This window comes from Trichosurus vulpecula, chromosome 4 (assembly GCF_011100635.1).
Source record: "Trichosurus vulpecula isolate mTriVul1 chromosome 4, mTriVul1.pri, whole genome shotgun sequence".
Classification (NCBI taxonomy): Eukaryota; Metazoa; Chordata; class Mammalia; order Diprotodontia; family Phalangeridae; genus Trichosurus; species Trichosurus vulpecula.
This window is the reverse complement of record NC_050576.1, coordinates 282,323,487-282,344,554: the sequence shown is the minus strand read 5'-3', so window position 1 is coordinate 282,344,554 and position 21,068 is coordinate 282,323,487. Positions and strand designations below refer to the sequence as shown.

At 47.3% G+C, this 21,068-nt stretch overlaps 1 protein-coding gene across 11 annotated transcripts in view; it reads right to left on the bottom strand.

Annotated features, from left to right (window-relative positions):
* The window catches only part of TNS1 (tensin 1), a 251,546-nt gene that overhangs the window by 44,154 nt on the left and 186,324 nt on the right, over positions 1-21,068 (bottom strand). For 5 of the 11 annotated variants that reach the window (XM_036754950.1, XM_036754952.1, XM_036754951.1 and 2 more), the window contains 4 exons: positions 19,644-21,068; positions 9,073-9,159; positions 1,987-2,183; positions 1,011-1,155 (listed from right to left, as the gene is read on the bottom strand). The exon at positions 19,644-21,068 is cut by the window's right edge. In XM_036754950.1, the coding sequence (XP_036610845.1) occupies positions 1,011-1,155; positions 1,987-2,183; positions 9,073-9,159; positions 19,644-21,068 (1,854 nt within the window). The remainder of the gene's footprint in view (positions 1-1,010; positions 1,156-1,986; positions 2,184-9,072; positions 9,160-19,643) is intronic. The other 6 variants (XM_036754961.1, XM_036754954.1, XM_036754955.1 and 3 more) reach the window with 4 other exon arrangements.

The window sequence follows — 21,068 nt, the reverse complement described above, 5'->3', positions numbered from 1 at the left end:
GGAGAAAGCCCTGAGTCCTGAGGTTTTGGTCCACTAAGGGCCAGTCAGGGGGGAAAAAATCTTTCTTTCTTTTGCGTTCCCTTTTTTTTCCACTCACCTACTCAATAAACTCCAGTGGCAACTTAGCAGCTCCAGGATCAAAATATAATATTAAATATAAATATAAAATCGAACACAAAACTAAAATATAAAATCCTCTGTTTACCATTCATAGTGCAAGCACACACATGCGCGCGCGCGCACACACACACACACACACCTTTCCGGTCTTTTTATACCTCCCCCATGTACATTGACTTTGGCCTTCTAGCTGTTCCTTGAATGACACTTCAGGTCTCTACTCCAAGCATTTTCACTGGCTGTCCACAGTGCATGGAATGAGCTCCCTCCTCATTTCATCCTCCTCCCAGCTTCCCTGGCTTCCTTCAAGTCTCAGCTAAATCTCACCTTCTACATGAAGGCCCTCCTAATTTCCCCTTAATTCCCTCTCCTGATTATCTCCAATCCATCCCATCTATAGCTCAGCTGTATATAATTTGCCTATCATCTCTCCTATTGGACTGTGAGCTCATTAACAGAAGGGGCTATTTTTTTGCCTTTCTTTGTATCCCCAGAGTTTAGCACAGTGCCTAGCACATAGTAGGCACTTAATAAATGTTTACTGACTGTCTTATGGACCTAAGACAGCTAGAAATCCCATAAAATGGGAGAACTCGTGACTCTACACTCAGGTCACCTAGAGTTGGCTGTGTTCTGGCCTGGTGTGGCTACAGCAGTCATAATGTGATTATCCCGAATTTGAGAGCTTTGGATGAGGGTGGAGGCATGGAGGCTGAGAAATGATGGGAATGGAAAAGAGTCAGGAGCAAGGGTGGAGGGAAGTGAGCCATGGGGATGAGAAAGATGGTTGGCTTGAAAGCTGGACTTGAGACTGACCCCCGCCCAGCCTCACCAGACTCAGCCCACATCATCAGCCAATTCCCTCCACCTCCCAGAGCCAGAACACTTACACAGGCTCAGGTTGACATAAGGGTTTTGAGGCGACACAGGGAAGTCAGGGGTTGGGGGAGAGTTCTCACCACCGCTGGGAGGTGGACTGGCCGGAGCGGCCCCCTCCATTTCTTCAAATGCCTCCTTGTAGCTGTGCAGATGGGGCTATGGGAACAGAACACACAGGAGAAGATGGAAAAAATCAGTTAGAGCATCCTGAGCAACCAGGAGCTAAATCCTTCAGAGAGCCAGACAAATAACTGCAATGTAAGTTAAAAAGCCCACCAAAAAAGTGAAAAAATCCCCAGACTTGTCTCCCATTGGGAAGCAGACAAAGGTGAACTAAATCTGTCCACTCACCCAGTCCAGGATTATGAGAATTACTCATAATGGAGCAAGCAGGCAAAGGCTTATTTGCAAGGCCATTGTCAAGCCATAGCCAGAAGTCCAAAGTATCTGTCTACAGATAATTCAGAACAGGCTAACTGCCCATGTGAGTGGGTTGGTCTAGGTGGAGTCCCTGCTTAGGAGCAGGGAGAAGGACAAGGTGATCCCAAGTCTTTTACATGACACCATCGCCCCTCATGACTCCAGCTGAAGAACTGTCTCCAGGAAGCAAGAGGGCAACTTTTTCTTCTTGGATCAGGCAAATGGACTTGGGCAATGGAGGTATAAAAAATCCCTTTGGCAGAACTAAAGAGGTAGGAATTTATGCGAAAGGCACTTGGGACATTCAAAACAGGGCTGAGATCTGTCAGATCGCTACTTATTAGCCACACAAGGGTAACTTGATGGCAATATGTCATGCTTAACCATGATTAGGAAACAGAAAATTGGCAAAGATAGGAAAGCACTTGGTCTTTGAGTTGGAATACAAAAAACCAATCCTTATTTGCCTTTAGGAACAATGTTACCCAGCTCACTTCTAGTGAGTCCCCAGCAGAACGGTCCCATTTGCATGCCCTAGCCAGAGGATTATAACTAATCAACTCTTACCTCTTTGGGCCGTCCTCCTGGATTGAGGGCAATGGTGAGGGCCAGCTCTGGGGAAACACACTGGACTGGTGACCGCACCCCAGGACTCCGAGGGGAAGTGGGCTCTGGAGAATGGTTCTCATACTGCCCATCACTGGCTGTTCGTCTCCGGAGTGGGGGAGGAGGCTCTGTTGTCTGCTTTTCTCGAGCCTGTACCCCTAGAAGTAATGGCAGGAGTTAGGGGAGATAAGCACACATTTAGGGGGACTGGTCTCTCCAAAGGAGGTAAGCAAACTGTTGGAGAGCTTGTGGGTCAGACTCTACAAAGAACTCACTGCATATAAGGTCAATGGTCTGAACAGGACGAGGGCCTATGTTCTCTACACCCCTCACGTCTGTCCAACTCCCCCACACTCATGGCCCTCCCTGCCAGTCTGGGCAATCTGTTCTGACTGAGAACAAACCTCCACCCAGTGATCTCTGATCAAGGACTGAGCTTTGGCAAAGAGCACAACAGACTTGATTCTTGAAACAGATGTCAACTCTTTCCAACCCCTGGAAGCAGATGGCCACTGCTTCCTTTCATAGAAGGGAGGAAAGGCAATAGGAAGGGGGAGGAAGTTACCAGGACAACAGCATCAACTAACATGCAACATCTGGCCCCAGGGAAAAACTCTTGGAAAGAGGGAAGAATGCAACATCATGTATTCTGAATTTCTAAGTGGGCCCTAGACAAACAAGAGGGATTACTACCCCTCACACCCACCAGGCCCCAGGATGCATTGGGGCTCTCAGGGGTCCCCCAAATTTATCCAAGTTTACCCCAAAGCTTCTAGTCAAGTTCCACATGGCCCCCGTCTTTCTCTCTTTCAAAGCTGTCCCCAGCAGCCTCTATTAACATGAAGTTTTCACAGAGCAGCCCCACCCCAAGGACCCTCCTGCTTTGTAGATGGCAGGGTCAGCAATCTGGATGTGACAACATGGGAAGGGAGCGCTGAAATAATTCTCCTGTGTTTTCCATCTGCTTTTCTCCATTTCCCTTCCCAACAAGCAGGACACCCCAGCACTGCCAAACTTCTCTTGGTCCCATTCCCCTGCCCTGGGGCTAGCCTGTGGCACAGAATCCACTGCCTCATTGAGCTGACTCAAAGAATCCTAGGAAACTTTCTTCCTGGGGGCCATCAGGGCATATTCACAGGGCACCTAACCCATTGCCCTGCTTCTGGGAAAGAGGGTCCCTCTCCTGGACCAGGATTATTCTTAAGTATCTTTACACCATCTCTCTGCTCCTTGTAGTCAGAAAAGGGGAAACAAAAGCATGAGGAAATAACTTAACCCGCCTGAAGTCACCAGGCAAATCAAAGCCACAAAGGAAATGAAATTCCGGTGTCCTGACTCCCAGGCCTTAGTCTGTAGACCTCACCGGCTTCATCATAAAAACCACTGTCCCTAGGGGCAGCTAGGTGGTGCAGTGAATAGAGCACCGGCCATGGAGTCAGGAAGACCTGAGTTCAAATCCGGCCTCAGACAATTGACACTTACTAGCTGTGTGACCTTGGGCAAGTCACTTAAACCCAATTGCCCTCCCCCCTCCAAAAAGAAGAAAAAATTAGAGCCATAAGAACCACTGTCCCACGACCTCTATGTCTGTCTGTCTGTCTGTCTCTCTTATACACACACACACACACACACACACACACACACACACACACACACATTGATGCTTCCAGGAATGTACTAAAGAGCACGGGCAGAGGCCATCCAGGCAGAATTACCTTCTGCACCATCAGCTATGTGATTTATATATCCCACCAGATGCCAGATGTGAAAGCTGCCATCAGAAACAAACTGGAAAACCTCTCTTCCCAGCTTGTCACGCACAGTAGAGACTGCCAGGTGCCAAGTTCAGATGAAAGCATGTGTGCACGCACACACACGGTCCCTTACACACAGAGGCTGGCTGGATACAGAGGGGAAACCAACAGGGCCTGAGGACATGGTCTATTTCAATGCATTCTGCCATTAAATAAAAAGCGTTGGGATGGATTACGTGCTGAGTTCACCTCTTGGGGATGTTTAGTAGCTGCACGGCAGCACTGCCCTCTAAAGGGTCGGAGCAACTGGGAAACAGGCGACCTGCAATTATGGTCTTGGCTCCTCTACTGCTTCCTGGCTGTGTGACCTTGGACAAGTCACTTAATTTCTCTTTCTACTTTTCTTCATCAGTAAAAATGGCAATAATAAGACCTGACCTGCCTACTCTCACTGTGTTTATGAGGATCAAATGAGATCATAGATATAAGAGCACTTGGAAAAAGTTAAATGTACTATACCACTAGATAAAAAAAAGAAAGAAAACGGACAGCTAGGTGGTGTGGGGGACAAAGCACAGGGCTGGGAACCAGGAAGACTCATCTTCTTGAGTTCAAATCTGGCCTCAGGCACTTACTTGCTGGGCAAGTCACTTAACCTCTAAAAAAAAAACCCTCGTTACTGACCCCAAACTTTCCATGAAGACAAAACCAATCTTTTCATCACTGATATTTTGCAGGCCTTGCTATACTCCCCTGCCTCCAGACAGCTGAAGAGAAATAGATATGTCACAGAGGTGAATGCCCAAGTGCGTGATGGGCAAGCAGGCCATAACATATAACCAAGGGGTAACTGTGATGATGCAAAGAATGTCATGATGATAAGGAGAAAAGATGAGCCGGTCACACAGCTGAGGAGGGATAACAAGTGGATAGCTGGAGTGCTCCCCTGCTGCCCTCATGAGTCAGGAGAGATAAAGGAAGAAGCCAGGGGGGTTGGACAGACCAAACCCCTCCTCCCATGGCAAACCTTTAACAGCAATGGATGAGCTGCTACCTGCATCACCAGAGAGGACTCCCGAGTCAGTGAGACTGAAGGTCTTTATGAATATGGGAGAAACAACGTAAGATTTCTTTCTTTCCTTTTTCCTTAACTGGACCTATGACTAGTGAGTAAACCCCCTTAACAAATGCAAAGCTGCAATTATCCTGAAACATAGTCCCAGAGAGCTGTCTGGGGTATCGAGACACGTCCAAGACCATATCATCAGTATATGGCAGAGGTAGGATTTGAACCCGGGTCTGGCTGACTCAGAGGCCAGTTCTCCAACCACTACAACATGCTGCCTCTGCTTACTTTCTTCCCTGTAGCTTGCAATGTTAAGTACCAAGGGAGCGCCGTCCTCCCCACTCCACTATTCTCATTCCAGTGCCCCTCTCTATCCTCTCCCTGCCCTGCCCCCAGTAACTCCCCAGTGGTCTAGAGCTGCCGTCACCGGTTTCATTCCTGGCAGAAGCATCAGAGTAAAACAGACGCTCCCATTGATTTTCTAATAATAATTGTGACAAAGGAGACCCAATCAGGAAAGACTAGCAGGGTCTGGAGCTAGAGTTCAAGCCCAAGGTTAAAAGAAATGCATTAGAGCCGAGCTCCCTCCCCTGACTCTCGCTACCCTCCTGTGCCCCTCTTATGGCATATTTCCCTCTAGTTTTCAGCTCACCATTTAACTCCTCTGTTTGGGGGCTGGGTGATTGCCCTTGAAAATAAGGCCAAACTCAGTTTTCTGCCTTTGGGTCTCTGCTTAAAGCAGAAGCTGCCCGCTCGGATATACCCTGAGCGTTCCCTGGCCACCTCACAAAGGGGATTCTCCCACTGGCCTTCTGACAACAGCAATCATGATCACTGGGGGTGGGGGAAGAAGGCTAGACAGCAAGAAGAACTTCCCAACTGCTGAAGGTATGAGACGTTAGAAATGATGCTCAGGGGAGGCCAAGATACAACTTTTCCTGGAGATTGTTGGGAATGGAAGAGATAGATACCCCCTCCTCCTCCTCATTCCTTCATGATTCTACCTCAATCTTCTTAGGACAGGGGAAGGGGGCATGTCCTAACCAGAAACAGAAAGGATGGCCTCTGGAAAACTAAGGGAATCCAAGGCAATGCCTCCACAGTTTTGGGTTCCTCCCAAAACCAAGATCAGGGAAGACCCTACATTCCACTCCCACGGGGCCAGATCCCTCCCCCTCCAGATCCCCACATTGCATCAATGGCCAGCCAGGCACATCTTGCATTCCTTGCACACAGAGTCTCACTGTTGTCCCCCTTGGCAAGCCCAACTCAGCCCCAGGGTGCCCAAAGAGCCATGCCCTCTCTCTCCCTTTTCTTTCTCCATAGGGAGGGGTGGAAGAAGGAGAGGGGGCAGGGGAGGCAAAGCAGAAGGGAGAGAAGAGAGTCTCATTGTTCCTCAGCCAAGTGTGGAAAGACTGGGCCCATGCAGACCATGATAGCCAAGCAGGGAACATCACACTCTCACATGGTTCCTGAGAACAACCGATAATGTAAAGAGGATTACTTCCCCAACCCCATTGCCTTTGACCCTAAAACTCTATGTCTATTTGTCTCTGTGTTTCTGTCTTTCTCTGTGTCTGCTGCTCTCTATCTAACACACACACACACATACACACACACACACACACACACACATACACAACAGGAAGCAGGAGTAAGGTTTTTAATGGGGTCACTGAGACTGCCTGAGAGCCCAAGCTCTCAGTATCCTCCCAGGACAAGGGAACAGAGCCACATATCCAGTGGAACATTCATGAAGAAAGGGGAAAAGTGGTCCAATAATTCAGTTTGGTGAAGAAAAGGCAAAAGTCCTCCTTTACGAAAAGAATGACTGGATGTTCTATGCTAAGGAGTGAATTGGAGGAAATGGGCTGGACCCACAGTAGAAAATTGGTAAAAAAAATTTGTTTTTATCAGCCCTTGGAGGACTTGGGTGCTTTTGTTTAAATGATCTCCCTTGAGCCTCACCATAAGCCTTGGCATGGTAGGGAAAGAGGTAGAAAACCATCACCCCCGTTTGCCAGATGAAGAAACTGCACACAGAGTAGCCCAGTGACTTTCCTAACTAAACAACTAGTCTAAAACAGAGCTGAGAGTAGGACTCTGGTCCCCTCCACCTCAGTCTGAAGTTCTTTTCCATAACTCTATGCTTACTCACCAAAGGGTGGGTGGCAGGCAGAATTTTCTTTGGAGGATGAGGGGCTCAGGAGTGAGAGCCTCAGGGAGGGAGACACTGGAAACTCCTTATAGGATCATAGAATGAGAGATGGAAAGGACCCTCAGGGGCCATCTAGTCTGACCTCCTCATTTTACAGATGAGGAAACTGAGAAACTAAGTGACTTGCATGGGCTCTAGAACCTTTTAGGTAACCAAGTGGACCAGACCTCTAGACTAGAGCATTTCTGCAGTAGTCCTCAATTATGACAGCCGCCAATTCTCCAGTATGGTCCCTTTTTTGGATGAACAGTTCATCTAAGGTCCCTTAGCCTTTGCAAGTATGCTAGAATCCCCTGAGGACAAAGTCATTCTTTCTTTTTACTTTTAATCAAACATGGAGTTAAGAATTGGAAGTGGAGAAAGGGCTACAACATCTGCACATATAAATACTCATATTTATCCAAAATAATTTTGATTATTTGTCCCCAATACTCCTGACAGACTACCCCCCCTCCCCTGAACCTTTTCCTCCAGCTACCCATCCACTCCCACAAACCCCACTCTTCATTCCAGCATTCAGGTTTCCAAAAGACTGGGTTCCTCATCTCTGGGGCTTGGGGATATAGCTCCATCCCTGCGAGGTCCAGAGGTGAGAGGTCTCTTGATGCATAACCTGCTGGGCTAGGAAGTCAGAAAGCCACACAAACGGCAACCACACCAGCAGCCCCTAAGGCCAAGCCATGCTCTTTCTAGGACCAGGGACAATCTTAGCCCAAACTGTCCTGAACCTCCTGAATCACATACTATTGGACAGAGAGGAAGGAGTGGAAAGTGAAGGGAGAAAACATGACTTGTCTTCTAGAGCCAATTCTCCCTTGTCCATAGGCAGAGAGAACCGATATAAACAACTGCTCTAGATTTTAAAAGATTGTTTTTAGCCAATAGCTTCAAATTCTTCCCAAACCAAACATTTTCTCTTCATAGAATGGCTACCCCTTTCCCTGACCTTCCAGCCTTAGATCATCAGGAAATAGACAAAAGGCTGAGTTTAAGAAGGAGTAGGCGGGAATGAATGACCAACTTAAAAGCAAATCCACCCCCTAGACAATTTAGTTGTCAATGCTTGGGGCATATCAGATCCCACACTGAGTTTCCCCGAAGTCAGACTGACCTAAGGGATGCTAAGATCAATGAGTGCAGTTGAGAGAAAGCTCATCAGAGAGATGGGAAGTCTCCATGTTAGCCCAGAGGACATGGCCATATTGACAAAGCTGTTAGTGCTGTGGGTGTCATCTAACTGTTCTACCCATCTGCCCCATGCACTGTCTTGGCATGGTTTCCTATCAAGGGCTCAAACTCTATAGCTCTTCCTCCAGCAGTAAAGAGTACTAAGTACAGAAAACACTGCCCAGGATTCCTTCTATAATGAGAGCAGGTATCTGTCACCCAAGTCCAAGAGACCCTCGTTCTCCAAGGAGACTCTGAGTTTCCAGTCTGCTTACTCCATACCTCTCCCCAGCAGCCAAGACCAAGGTTCAATGCATTAGGCCTTTGTTCATGCAAAAGAAAAGAGCATTCAAACATGCAGATGGTGGGGAGCAGAGAAAAAGGGAAAGGGAGAAGAAGGAGAGGGAGGAGAAGGAAAGGAAGAGTTAGAAAAAGGAAGAGAGAATGAGAAAGAAAGAGGGAGGGGAAGGGAAAGAAAGAGAAAGAGAGAGGAGGAGGGAAGGAGAGGGAGAGAAAAAGGGGAAGAGAGGGGGGAAGGAGGGAGTAGAAGATCTAGAGGGAGAGGAGGTAGGCAGGGGATAGAAGAGGAGGAAAAAGGAGAGAAAGAGAAGAAGGAAAAGAAGATAGAGGAAAGAAGTATGTGAAGGGAGAGAGGGAAAAGGAATGAAGGGAGAAAAGGAGACTAGAAAGAGAAAGAATATGTGATAGAAAAGGGAGGCAGAAACAGAAGAAAAGGAGATGAATGGAAAGAGTTTAGAAAGAGAAGAAAAGAATTGGAATATGAGAAAAAAGTTAAGAAGAAAAGAGAAGTGAGGAAGAGGGGCATAGGGGAGAGCACCAACCAGAGTGGGAAGAAGATCTCTGCCGGTGGAGAGGAGAATGCAAGGATATGGCACTCTTCTTGATACCCTGGAGTTTGGCGTTGTACGCTGATCCCCAAGGGGGGAGAATAAAGGGGAAGGGAGGGGAGAACAGAGTAAAGTGGAGGAAGAAGGGCGTCCCACCAGTGACCAAGAAGACAGACAGGACACACATGGGACACACAGAGAACGAAGGAGAAGGAGTAAAACAAAACAAAACAAAAAGAAAATAAACATTAGTTGAAGGTCTGAGCCAGGGATCCAGCCACAGATGGGAGGATGGGATGGCATAGGGGGAGAAGCATCCAGGTTCTTTCCTTTTAAGAGGATAGTTCTTACTCCTGTCTGCCAAGGAATCTGAGAACTCTGCGACCCATTCCCACTTGAACATGAGGGAAGCACAGAGAGGACACTTCCCAAAATAAAGAATATTTTGTTTCTCCAACTTCTTCTTCTGAGCTTTTCCTGAAGTGGGAAAAGCAATGGACAGAAGACCTGGGGCACTGTGTTCTGTTTTGTCAGAAAATTATAAGCTCATTGATCTGTTTTATTTATTCACTCCCACCATTGCTACCACAATGTCTAGCACAGGACTTAAGGGCATGTAGTGGTCACTTACAGTGGGGCCACTTGCGATTTCATTAATGAAGGGCACTCTGTTCAAGGAAACTCCCTCTCCCAATACAGATGAGCAAATAATTTGCCACTGAGAGCTTTAGAGTTCTCCAGGACATTGAGAGGTTAAGTACTTGTCCAGGGTCACACAGTCAGCATATGTAAGAGATGAGACTTGAACCCTGGTCCTCCTCACTCTAAGGCTGGCCATCTTTCCACTTTGCTATGCTGCCTCTCCACTGAATAAATGAGTGAATGAATCAAATCTTTCTCCTCTGAGAACACACACAAAAAAAGCCTGAACTGTTGCAGAAGACTGGGGTTTGAACCCAGAGCCCCTTCCCTCTGACGGAAATGTCTGCTTCTCTCATTCCTTCACTCCTGAATTCATTCAATTTGACCTCCAATTCCTTGATCCTTCCATATTTTCTTAGTCTACTATCTCCATTTGGGGTTTCAAATGCCTTCCTGCTCCGCCCCCAGTAGCCAGTCATTTCAATGATGAGTTTGCTAATGCCTAGAATCCCTTGTGTCCTTGACCTTCCACTACGGCTGCTTTACCAAGATCTGACGCTGGGTGCTCTCCACCATCTGCTCCTAGGCTCAGTAGAGAAAGGGATGCAACCATACTGACTGGGACAATTAGAAATTTTTACTACTTAACCTCAGCTATGCCCTCACTACAGCCTAGCAACCCCTTTACTTTATCTCTTGTTGACTCAACAAGTGCATTCAATTCAACAAGCATCTATAAAGGATCTGCGATGTTCAAGGAACCGCTGGATTGCCCAGTTTGACTGCTGCAAGCCTTTGCTGGGTCTTCATTCACTTCCTGATCCCAAAGTGCGGGTAGCCCCCAAGTCTATTCCCTGTCTCTCTATGTGCTCTAGGTGTGTGTGTGTGGTGTGTGTGTGTGTGTGTGTGTGTATGGGGTGTGTGTGTGTGTGTGTGTGTGTGTGTATGTGTGTGTGTGTGTGTGTGTATGGGTGTGTGGGTGTGGGTGTGTGTGTGTGTGTGTGGGTGTGTGTGTGTGTGTGTATGGGTGTGTGTATGGGTGTGTGTGTGTGTGTGTGTATGGGGGTGTGTGTGTATGGGTGTGTGTGTGTGTGTGTGTGTATGGGTGTGTGTGTGGGTGTGTGGGTGTGTGTGTGGGTGTGGGTGTGTGTGTATGGGTGTGTGTGTGTATGGGTGTGTGTGTGTGTGTGTATGGGTGTGTGTGTGTGTATGGGTGTGTGTGTGTGTATGGGTGTGTGGGTGTGTGTGTATGGGTGTGTGTGTGTGTATGGGTGTGTGTGTGTGTGTGTGTGTATGGGGGTGTGTGTGTGTGTGTGTGTGTGTGTGTGTGTATAGGTGTGGGTCTCATCTGTTCCTATAGGTTTAATTAACATCTCTATGCAAATAACTCCCAAATCTACAACAAGCCTTCATCCCACTTCAGAACCACATAGTTCCCCATCTTCAACAGCACCTGGATGTTCTCTGACAACTCAGATTCAACTCGTACTACCCAACTCCACACCTGTCTCTCTTCCAAATTCCCCTACTTCTGTGGAGGGCACTGTCATCCAAGTTCACAATCTCAGACTCATCCTCTGTGGCCAAACAATCTGTTCTATAGCTGCAACATTTTTCACATCCATCCCTTTAAAAAAAAAGTGGGGGAGCTAACAAAGGGAACCTCTATTCTGAATTTAATTTTCTGGACTTTTGATTGGCACCCGCCACACCAGACTGGAGGCCTGGACATCCACAACCAGGTCCACCAGAATCTATGCCTTTTATCTCTGAGGAAGTGAATCCCCAGGTATTTGAAGCTCCTGCCCTAGTGCCACACCCAGTCGAACGGTGACTGAGTATGTGCAAACTAGCCCACCATGCAGACTCTCTTGACTACCAGGCCTGGACACTGGGCATTACCATAGCTTCATATCCCATCCAGCCGTCCACCTCAGCCATTCCACCATCTCCCTGCTGCCTCTGACCTGCTACTCCAGGGCCGTACTCTGGACTTCCTCAACCATGCCCCAGAAATCTCTTCATCCTGGAGCCTCGTTCTAGCCCTAAAATTCACATGTTGGAAGGACCCTCCTCCCCTTCAGCTTCTCCCTCTGGTTGGAATGCTCTTCCTAGAACCCCCTTTAAGTACTCTAATTGCATTTCTGTCCTGGCACCCAGGCCACTGTGTCTCCCTCCTCTCCAGTCTGCATTCTGTACTTGTTATATCACACCTCGGCACCAGCACCTTTGTTTACTCCCACTCCCACCCTCAACATTTCAGCTTTCTTTTATGTGTTATCTCCCCTATTAGAAGGTAAGCTCCTTAAGGGAAGGGATTATCTTTCTTTACATTTGTATTTCTAATCCAATGCTTAATAAATACTGGTTAACCTAATGACTAATTTCCCACCCATACCCCCCCCCCCCCACACACACACACACACTTTTCATCTCCGCAGAACAAAACTCCCTTTCCTAATCATATTTCATACGCGCTATTTAGAATATAAGTTCCATGTGGGCAGACATTGTCTCTTTCTAAAAGTATTTGTATCCTCAGTTCTTAGTAGAGTGCCTGGAACATCATATGAACTTTATAAATGCTTTGCATTCATTCATGGAAATTCAGAAGATACAGTTTACCAAAATTTTATCAAAGCATTGAACAAAGTCTTCCATGCTATTCTTGGGGGCTATATAAAGAGATTGTAGGTTACACAATAGTGCAGTTAGGTAGGTTCAGAACTGGTTGAAAAGATGAATCCAAGCAATATCCACTTGGGTTCTCACGACTGCTTAGAAAAGTCATTGGTAGAGGACCAGAGGGACTGTGCTACCAATGCTAACCCTGCTATCAATAAATAAAGATATGGCTGAGGCACATCAGATTTCCAGACTACACAAACAAGAATGGCTAGCTAGCATATTGAATGACAGAGTTAGGATTCAAAAAGATTATGACAGGTTAAAATGTTGAATTTAATCTAATAAGAGGAAATTTAATAGGAAAAGTACTACATTTGGGTATAAAAAGTCCATTTTCCCAAGGAAAACCTGCGAGACAGCATCCTCCGAAAAAAGACCTTCAGGTTTTAGTGAACCATAAGTTGAATGTGAGTCGAGAGTGTGGTAAAACAGCCAAAAAAAGTGAATTTGAAAGGCACATTGTCCATGCCTAGGGAGGTTACAGTCCTATTGCTGTCTGTCCCAGTCTAGGAGAGGAATTGTGTTCAGTTCAACATACCACATTTAAGAAGAACATTGGTAAACTGGAGACTGTCCAGCAAAGGACTGCAACTGACAGAACCAGAATTATTACGGGCCTGGAGGAGAGAGGGCTTAGGGGCTCCAGGATAGCTGTATTCCAGTATTTACAGGACCATTAGATGGAAAAAGGACTTGTTCTTGGTCCCAGAAGGCAGAATAGAAACAATGGGCTGGAGCAGCAAAAGGGAAGGTTTAGGATTGACATAAGGGAAAGCTTCCCAATAATTAGCGCTATCCCCAAATAAAATGAGCTGCCTTCGGAGGTAGCAGGTGCCTCCTTGCAAAGGACAGATGACAATTTGTCAGATGTATCTTTAGTGCTTACTCCCTCCCCGAACTACCTTGCATTTGCTAATACGTGTATGTGTTGTTTTCTCTCCATGAGTCTGTAAGCTCCATGTGAGCAGGGACTGTCTCATTCGGGTCTTTTGATGCCTAGTAGTTAACCCAATGCCATACATATAGTAGAAGCTTAACAAACATTTGTTGGATTATGTTGAGTTGGATTTTCCATTCTTAGATGGCCAAAGCCACTCTCTATTCGCTGTCTTCAGGCTATTCTGCCTCTCAATTCACTGAGATTATCAAAGGTGACCATCACAAGCTCCCTCAACTCCCCATCTCACCCTCTCAGAGCTCCACTTTACTCATTCTCTGCTCCTTTCCTCTTGCCCAAGAGTAGGAAGTGGGCCTCCTTCTTGCCACCAATCCTCCTTCTGTCTCTGCTGGTGATCATCATTCTTCCAGGGCCTAGCTTCCTCAACGACATCCCCACACAGGGATGCAGTGTGCCTCTTCCATCTCTCCCTCTATGCCGACACCTTCCCATCCCTTTACAAACATGGCTAGTCTCCTCTACCCTCAAGAAAAGGGGAAAACCTCCTTCTCTTGACTTTGGAAGCCACTCGAATGAACAGTTTTTTCTTCCGATTAACTATTTAAAAGAGTCATCCATATCCTCATGCTACCAGTCTACATTAGCTGTCAACTCACTAGGCTACCTACGTACTCCTTGACCCCTCATATCTGGCTTCTGAAATCACCTTCTCAAAGCCACCAAAGTTCCTCTCAGCCAGATCCAATGGCCTTCTCCCAGTCCTCCTTCTCCTTGGCCTTTCTGTAGCATTTCACACTGCTAACTACACCCTGTCTACTGTATACTCTCTTCTCCAGGAGCCTACCTGTGACAATGCACTGTCCCTGATCACCTTCTTCCTCTCTGACTGTCCTTTCTTTGCTTTCTTCTCTTGCTCCCAAATGTCTCCAATCTTTCCCCTCTCTGATCCATCCTTCACACACCAGTAGAGTCATCTCTCTAAAATACAGTTCTGACTCTATCACTCCCCCACTCAGAAACGAACAGTTCCCTGCTACCTACACAATCTACATATTGTGTACGGTATGTTCCCAACCTTTCCAGCATTCTTTCCAAAGATAACTTTACATGTGCCAGCAATGCTGTAGCTAGACCAGATTCTTCATTGGGCTTTCCCTACCATTATGCCTTTGCTCATACTTCTCTCTCCAGCTAGGATTCCTTTCCCTAATTTCTCTAGTCCATACACATTTCATTCTACTCTCAATTCTACTGCATGATGGCCGGACTCCCTGTATGGCTGCAGAGGAAGTCATGGCAGTAGGAACCGTTGATGTAAGAAATTCCACTCATGCCTGGTCGGGGACTAAAGAGATTTATAGACTTATGGGACCATAAATAGCTACCCCCTCTACACATCTTGTCCTCGGGTCAGCTGAGGAGTGAATGAGAAGGGGAACGCTGTGTGCCAGCCAGATGCCCTTCCTTTCCATCACGTCCTTTCTGCCACGACTAAGGGGGCCAGAGGACCGAGAGCGTTGTAGAGTCTTGGCCGCTGAAAGGGAAGGGAAGTGACAGTGACAGAAGATGGGGCCATGTAGACGAGGGGCAACTCCCCCTTCCAGGGACTGGAAGAGGATGTCAGCCTAATAGGAGGTAAACAATGTCTGGCTCCTAGAAAAGCTCAAGTTAAACCCTGAGAGGAAAGGACCCCGGAGAAAAGCTGGTTTAAGGTTTAACTTAAAGTTCACAAAGGAATTTCTTCACAACAGTCCTGGTAATGTAATTACTATTCCCCATTTTACAGATGTGAAACTGAGTCACGGACACATTCAAGTGACTTGCCAAGTTCACCCAGGTAGAAACTGTTAGGACTAGGATTTGAGCCTAGACCTCCCACCTCCAAGTACAGTGCTTCTTCCACTCCTCCACTTGGGGGTCTCCAAGCTCAAAGATGGTAGGAAAAGGCCAAAAGGCAACCAGAATGCCAAAATAAGGAGTTCCCTGTCATGGAGCTCAGTCCATAGAAACATGACCTGCCTCCATTCAGTTTCTTATCGTTTAGAGTTTTTTTTTTTATTTCACTGGTAGCAGCCTGGAGAAGGCAGCCCCCTGGTTAAACCTCTTCCCTATATATATATGTGTGTGTGTGTGTGTGTGTATATATGTATGTATACACTCCATGTTTTGGTTTGGGGAGTAAAGTAGTGGCCTTGGAGTCAGGAAGACCTGAGTTCTAATCCTGCCTCAGAAACTAGCAGTGTGATCACCTTACTCTCCACATCAATTTCCTCATCTTTAAAATGGGGATAATATTTAATAGTCCCCTCCCCCAGCTCACAGAGTTGAAATGAAATAATACATTGAAAGCACTTTGGAAAACTTAAATTGTAATATAAATATTTGCTATTTTTATTCTATAGCTAAAAGGTCCCCGGTCCTCGAGATGCATCAAGCCCCTCCCCAGATAGAAAGGAAGGGGAGGGGGTAGGACAAAAGAGGACAAAGACTCTCTGACTGGGCTTCACTGGAAATTTCTGCAATCTAACATAGACTGGACCTTCACCGCCACAAAGCAAGCCTTTTATTCTCTTATTGACTTTCTATTATACTCCCCATAATATCTCTACGAAACCTCATCCTCCTTCCTAAAGCACTTGACCGATCCTCAATGCTTCTCTCTCAGCAGATGACTTCACCTCCTGTTTTACTGAGACAATTACAGCTGTTCATCCCAAGCTCCCACAGCTCTCTCTTCCCTGAGTCAGAACGTCTCTGCATTTTCTCCCGTCTCCTCCATTACTCTAGGTTCTGAGGATGGGGTGCCTCCCCTCCTTGCCCAGGGAGCCTCTTTCTAATGGGCCCTTGATCCCATCTCCTCATACCTTCTCTAAGACCTTTCCCTTTCTTATCTACAGCAGATAATCCTCTAATGGCTAGACACAGGGGTCTGCCCTCACTGCCTCCATCTATCTCCTCACCAGACACTCAGTACCCTTCACACCTCCTCAATCTGACTCCCATCCCTACATCTCTACCACTTCTCTCTGGGAGGTAACCCCCTCAACACTGGCTTCCCTTGGCTTTCATGACACTATTGTCTCACTTTGCCTCTCCAAATGACCCTTCTTGCCCGTTCTTCTTGGTTCTCCCATTGCTTATGTATGACTATGTCCCTGTGCTTTTATTCTTCTCTTCCTATTAGCAATCTAATTCCCCCTCAGGACTTCAATTATCACCTTCATCCAGATAACTCCAGAATCTAGATCTCCTCCCTCCATCTTGCCCCTGAGCAAGACCATCCCACATTTCTAACTCCCTGTTAAATACATGCGACATCCTGCCAACATCCCTCAAACTCAACATGTCCCAAAGTGAAATTCAATATCTTCACTCCAGAACCTGTCCCTCCTCCTCCTATCTTACTTATTTTTATTAATAGAACAACCATTTTTTCTCATTTACCCAGACTAGACATTTAAAATTTTATAATGTACTCTTCCTTCTTTTTCACTACCAAATTCAATCAGTTCCCAAGTTCTATTGATGGTACCTCCAAAACAACCCTCCCATTGCTTAGCTTATGAGTTCACTGAGAGTTGGGGTTGGTTCACTTTTTATCTATCCCACTTTTTACCTAACTCAAAATGATCCTCTTGTCCATGAATTAATTCCCTGGACCACTATGTTTCATCTCTTTTGTGCATTAGTCATTTTCTAACATATTATCTGTATATACATCTCACCTCTGAAGCTTGCTGTCTGTGTGACCTTAGGAAAGTCACTTAATTTCCTTGGGCCTCAGTTTCCTCACCTGAAAAATTTGGATTAAGTGGTCTTTCAGGTCCTTCCCAGCTCTATATCTGTGAATTTGAACCCATCCCCCTAATAGCTTCTTGAAGGCAGACACTAAGTTGTTTTTCAATCTCTGTAGCCCTACTGTCTAGTCCAGTATCTAACACATAACAAACAATAAATATTTGTTGATTGGAACAAAACCGAACATAATTTAATCGTCCATCTCTGGATCCCAAGGGCTATGAATACCTGGACTTTGCCTGGAAATCTAAATTTCATTGTTACAGACAGAAATACCTCTGGCTATCCAGGATGGCAGATGGTAGAGCTGTACATATTCTCTGCTTCCATAATCAAGCCCCATTCCTAATTCCCCACAATTCTCAAAAAGATCTTTCCAATTCCTCGTTTCTTCCTAAAAATTGGGTGACATGCCCCCCATCCTCAGCTTCACCAACTACAAAGTGAGGGTGGTGATATTCTATCTGATGGCTCCTTCCATCTTTCACGTTCTATGTTTTATGATTCCCTACTTTGGCTGCCTTAGGCACAGCCTAGGCTCTGACGTGACAACCTTAGAACCCGCAAGAGCCTAAGATCTAATCATACCTACATCCTCTATCCAGATCAGCTTCCCAAACTCAGGATAGATCTAGAATCAGACAGTCCTCTAAGACTGGAAGAAGTTTGAATCTCTGGCTCAGGCAACTTCCTCAGCCCCAGCAAGAATCATGATTCGAATGCATCCTGGCTTCCCCAAAACAGTATAGTCTAAATGTGTGTATATCTCCCTGGAGTTCTTCAAGATCAAACCCCTTGTGTTCTTGGGCCAGGGAATCCTGCTTGGAAGGAGTGAAATGGACCAGCTTGAAGTGTCAGGGATCAATGGTGAGGTCCTCTATGCCAAAGGAAGACATGAGCTCCTTTGATAGGAACTCGCCCATAGTACACAAGGGCAAAGTGAGGGCTATGATACTTCTTGAAAGTCCTACCTTCCAAAGAATTAAATCAAGTCTCTTGACCCAAGGGAGGGCTGGTTCTCTGTCTATAAGACATCTCTATCTGGTCAAGGATAGAGTGGTAAGGCCAATTCAGCTTCCTGAGATGCCAAGTTCCAGAGTCTGGGCTGAATCAATGGAGCTAAGCTGCTTCTTTTGTTTCCATACACCCCACAGGCACAGAATCCATCAAGAACCCATTGTCCCCTCATCTTTCCCCAACTCCCTCTATTTGCCTTGGCCACATTATGGGAATGGGTGTTGCCTGTTCTCTCTGCAGTTGGCACAGTGACTCAGCTTCACCTTTAGGGAGTGGGAGTCTAGGAAAGGAATCTGTTTCTCTGCCCAGTCTACTCCTCTCTGAAATTTCCATGGCCCCTAGTAAGCTGAGAGATCTGGCCTAATGCCTAATCTTCCTTCAAGACTCCTCAGACCACCTCTGGACCTGAGATCCACCTTTAAAATAGTTACAATAAGGATTTCCAACCAGTGGATGCCTCAAGAAGGTGTCAAGAGGAGGAAAAAAATCACAACTGCCCTACGAAAAGTTAATCACAGTCCAGTAGAAAGAGCATGGGTTTTGGAATCAGCAGGCCGTGGTGTGGATACTAGTTCTGCTATGAACTCACTGTGTGATCTTGAGAAAATTACATCATTTCAGGGGGTCTCAGTTTCTTCCACTGTAAAATAAGGCAGGTTGGACTAAATGATCACCTCTCTGAGGTCCCTTCCAGAGAACTGGTTTGACAAATGGTCAAGCCAGTATTCATATGGCAATTCTTCCTTATGCTGCCCTAAAATATGGCAGTTTATCTTTAGCAAAAAATTTCTCCCCATGGCCCTGGCATCCCCCTCTTTTCCTCCTTCCTCAGGGAAATACACCCTTCCCCTGATGGAATTTGGGAATCTGGATGATATGGGGTGAATGCTGATCTGTGTCCCCTAGGCAGTTCCAGCCTTACCCAAGTGACATCCCAAGCTAGACAGCATAGACCAAAGGTTTGTGTCATGGACCCCTTTGGCAGTCTGGTGAAGTCTACGGATCCCTCCTCAGAATACCATTGGTTACCTACATTCATAACTGAAGGAAATGCAAAATTTTGTGAAAACAAAGATGCATTTTTTCCTCATCCAAGTTCACAGACCCCCTGAAATAATCTCTCCATGGACTGTGGAGCGCAGGTTAAGAACCCCTAACCTAGAGGGTTAGGAGTAGAAGCTGACATTCTGAGTTGTCCGGTGAGTTTTAACAACCTCCTAACCCTAACCCCAATTAGAGTGAAAAACCTGAAAAAATCTCCCCCTTACTGGCTCCTACTTCTGTCCCAGATTGCTGAAATAGGCCTCCCATGAGCAGAAGCCCACGTGCAGAAGTCTGGAGATGGGGAGAACATCCGTGCACCATGTAAAAGAACAGGATGCTATCTCACCATAGCCCAATCAAAGTGCCTCCCAAAGATTCCCCCTTTGTTCCCCTCCTCCATCCAGGTCATTCAAGAACTCAAGAGGAAAGAGAAGAAGGGAAAATTGATGAAGACAGCCCCAGCCCCTTTGGTTCTTACCTGCTACCCTGTGAGCCACCAGCCCCTCTAGATTCAAGGGCTCTTCCTCAGGGGTCCGGGATGGATCTGAACCAGTCTCCTTTGGGGGCAGTTGAGGTTGGGTTGTGAGGCCAGGGAGAGTTGCTGGAGGTTGGCGAGGTCCTGGAGGGCTTGAGGAAGCTGGGAAAGCAGAAGAAGAAGGAGAAGAGGCTGGACTTCTGGGCTGGTAACTCTGGCTGGCTGAAGATGGCTGGTAATCATAGGGAGAGTATGGCCTCCCAGGTGAGGCAGACTCCAGGGAGGTGCGGGCAGCTGGTTCAGGTGTTCCCTGGAGATGTCCCCTCGGGATATAGCCAGATCTTGACTGGGCCAGAGGTTGCGACTGAAGGGAGAGGCCAGGAGGAGGCTGAGAGCCAAGGGGAGAAGTCCCTGGCCAGGCCCCAGGGACGCTCTGTGACTTGTGCAAGGGGGAGGTGGATGAGGCAGGGTCCAGGTCAAGCATTAGCATGTTAAGTGCTTCTATAGACTGCTCAATCTCCTTCTGTGAGGCTGCCCTGGGGAACTCAGGGAGGCCAGAGGTTGAAGCCTCCACCTGAGGCTGGGGACTGGGCCTGCTGGGTGTGTGGCTCTCTAAGCGAGCTCTCTCCTGATGGCGTGGAGGTGGACGAGGCTGCTGCTGCTGCTGCTGCTGCTGCTGCTGCCAAGAACTCAGTCCCCGTTGCACTGCATCTCGACTACTCCCACTACGGGCTGGAGCTTGGGGCAACTGAGGCTCAGTTTCTGGAAAGGACTGAGAGCGGAACATCCCATTGGCATCATAACCGTAGTGGGGATTAGTCATCGACTGCTGCCATCCCAGGTGTGGGCCCTCTCGCTGGTACCCAGAGAGGCCCTCCTGGGCTGAAAATGAGGGTCGCATGGGGGCCCCATGGATCGTCTGAGTGAGAGGAGCCCGGGCATGGGTTTCATAGGGGTAGCTGCTGCCATTAACCATAGGCTCTGCTGGGTACGGCTTGTCTAGGCCATTGATCAGTGGAGACATAGCCTCGGTGTAGCCTCCCTCGCTGGTGTTGGTGACCCCATCCAAGGAGGACAGAGTGCCCAGACTGCCTACGCTGTGCCCATCCTGGTTGGGCAGCTCATCATCCAGAATGTCTGTCTCCCGCTCAGATGTCAGGGCCCCACCGTTGACGTGGACCTGGGCAGGGACAACATGGCGTCCGGAAGAGGGGGCAGCAGGTCCCCCATGCTGGCGGGACAGGTGCTGTCGGGCGTGGTACATGGGCCCTTGCTTCTCCCGCTCCAAGCCAAAACCACTCAGCAGCCTCTCCAGCTCCCGCTTCTCCTCAGGGCTCAGGGATACAGGGGCATTAGGTGGACCCGCCGGCTCATCAGTCTTGTCAGTCTTGGTGGAGGCAGTGGAATTCCCTGAATCGCTGCTCACTG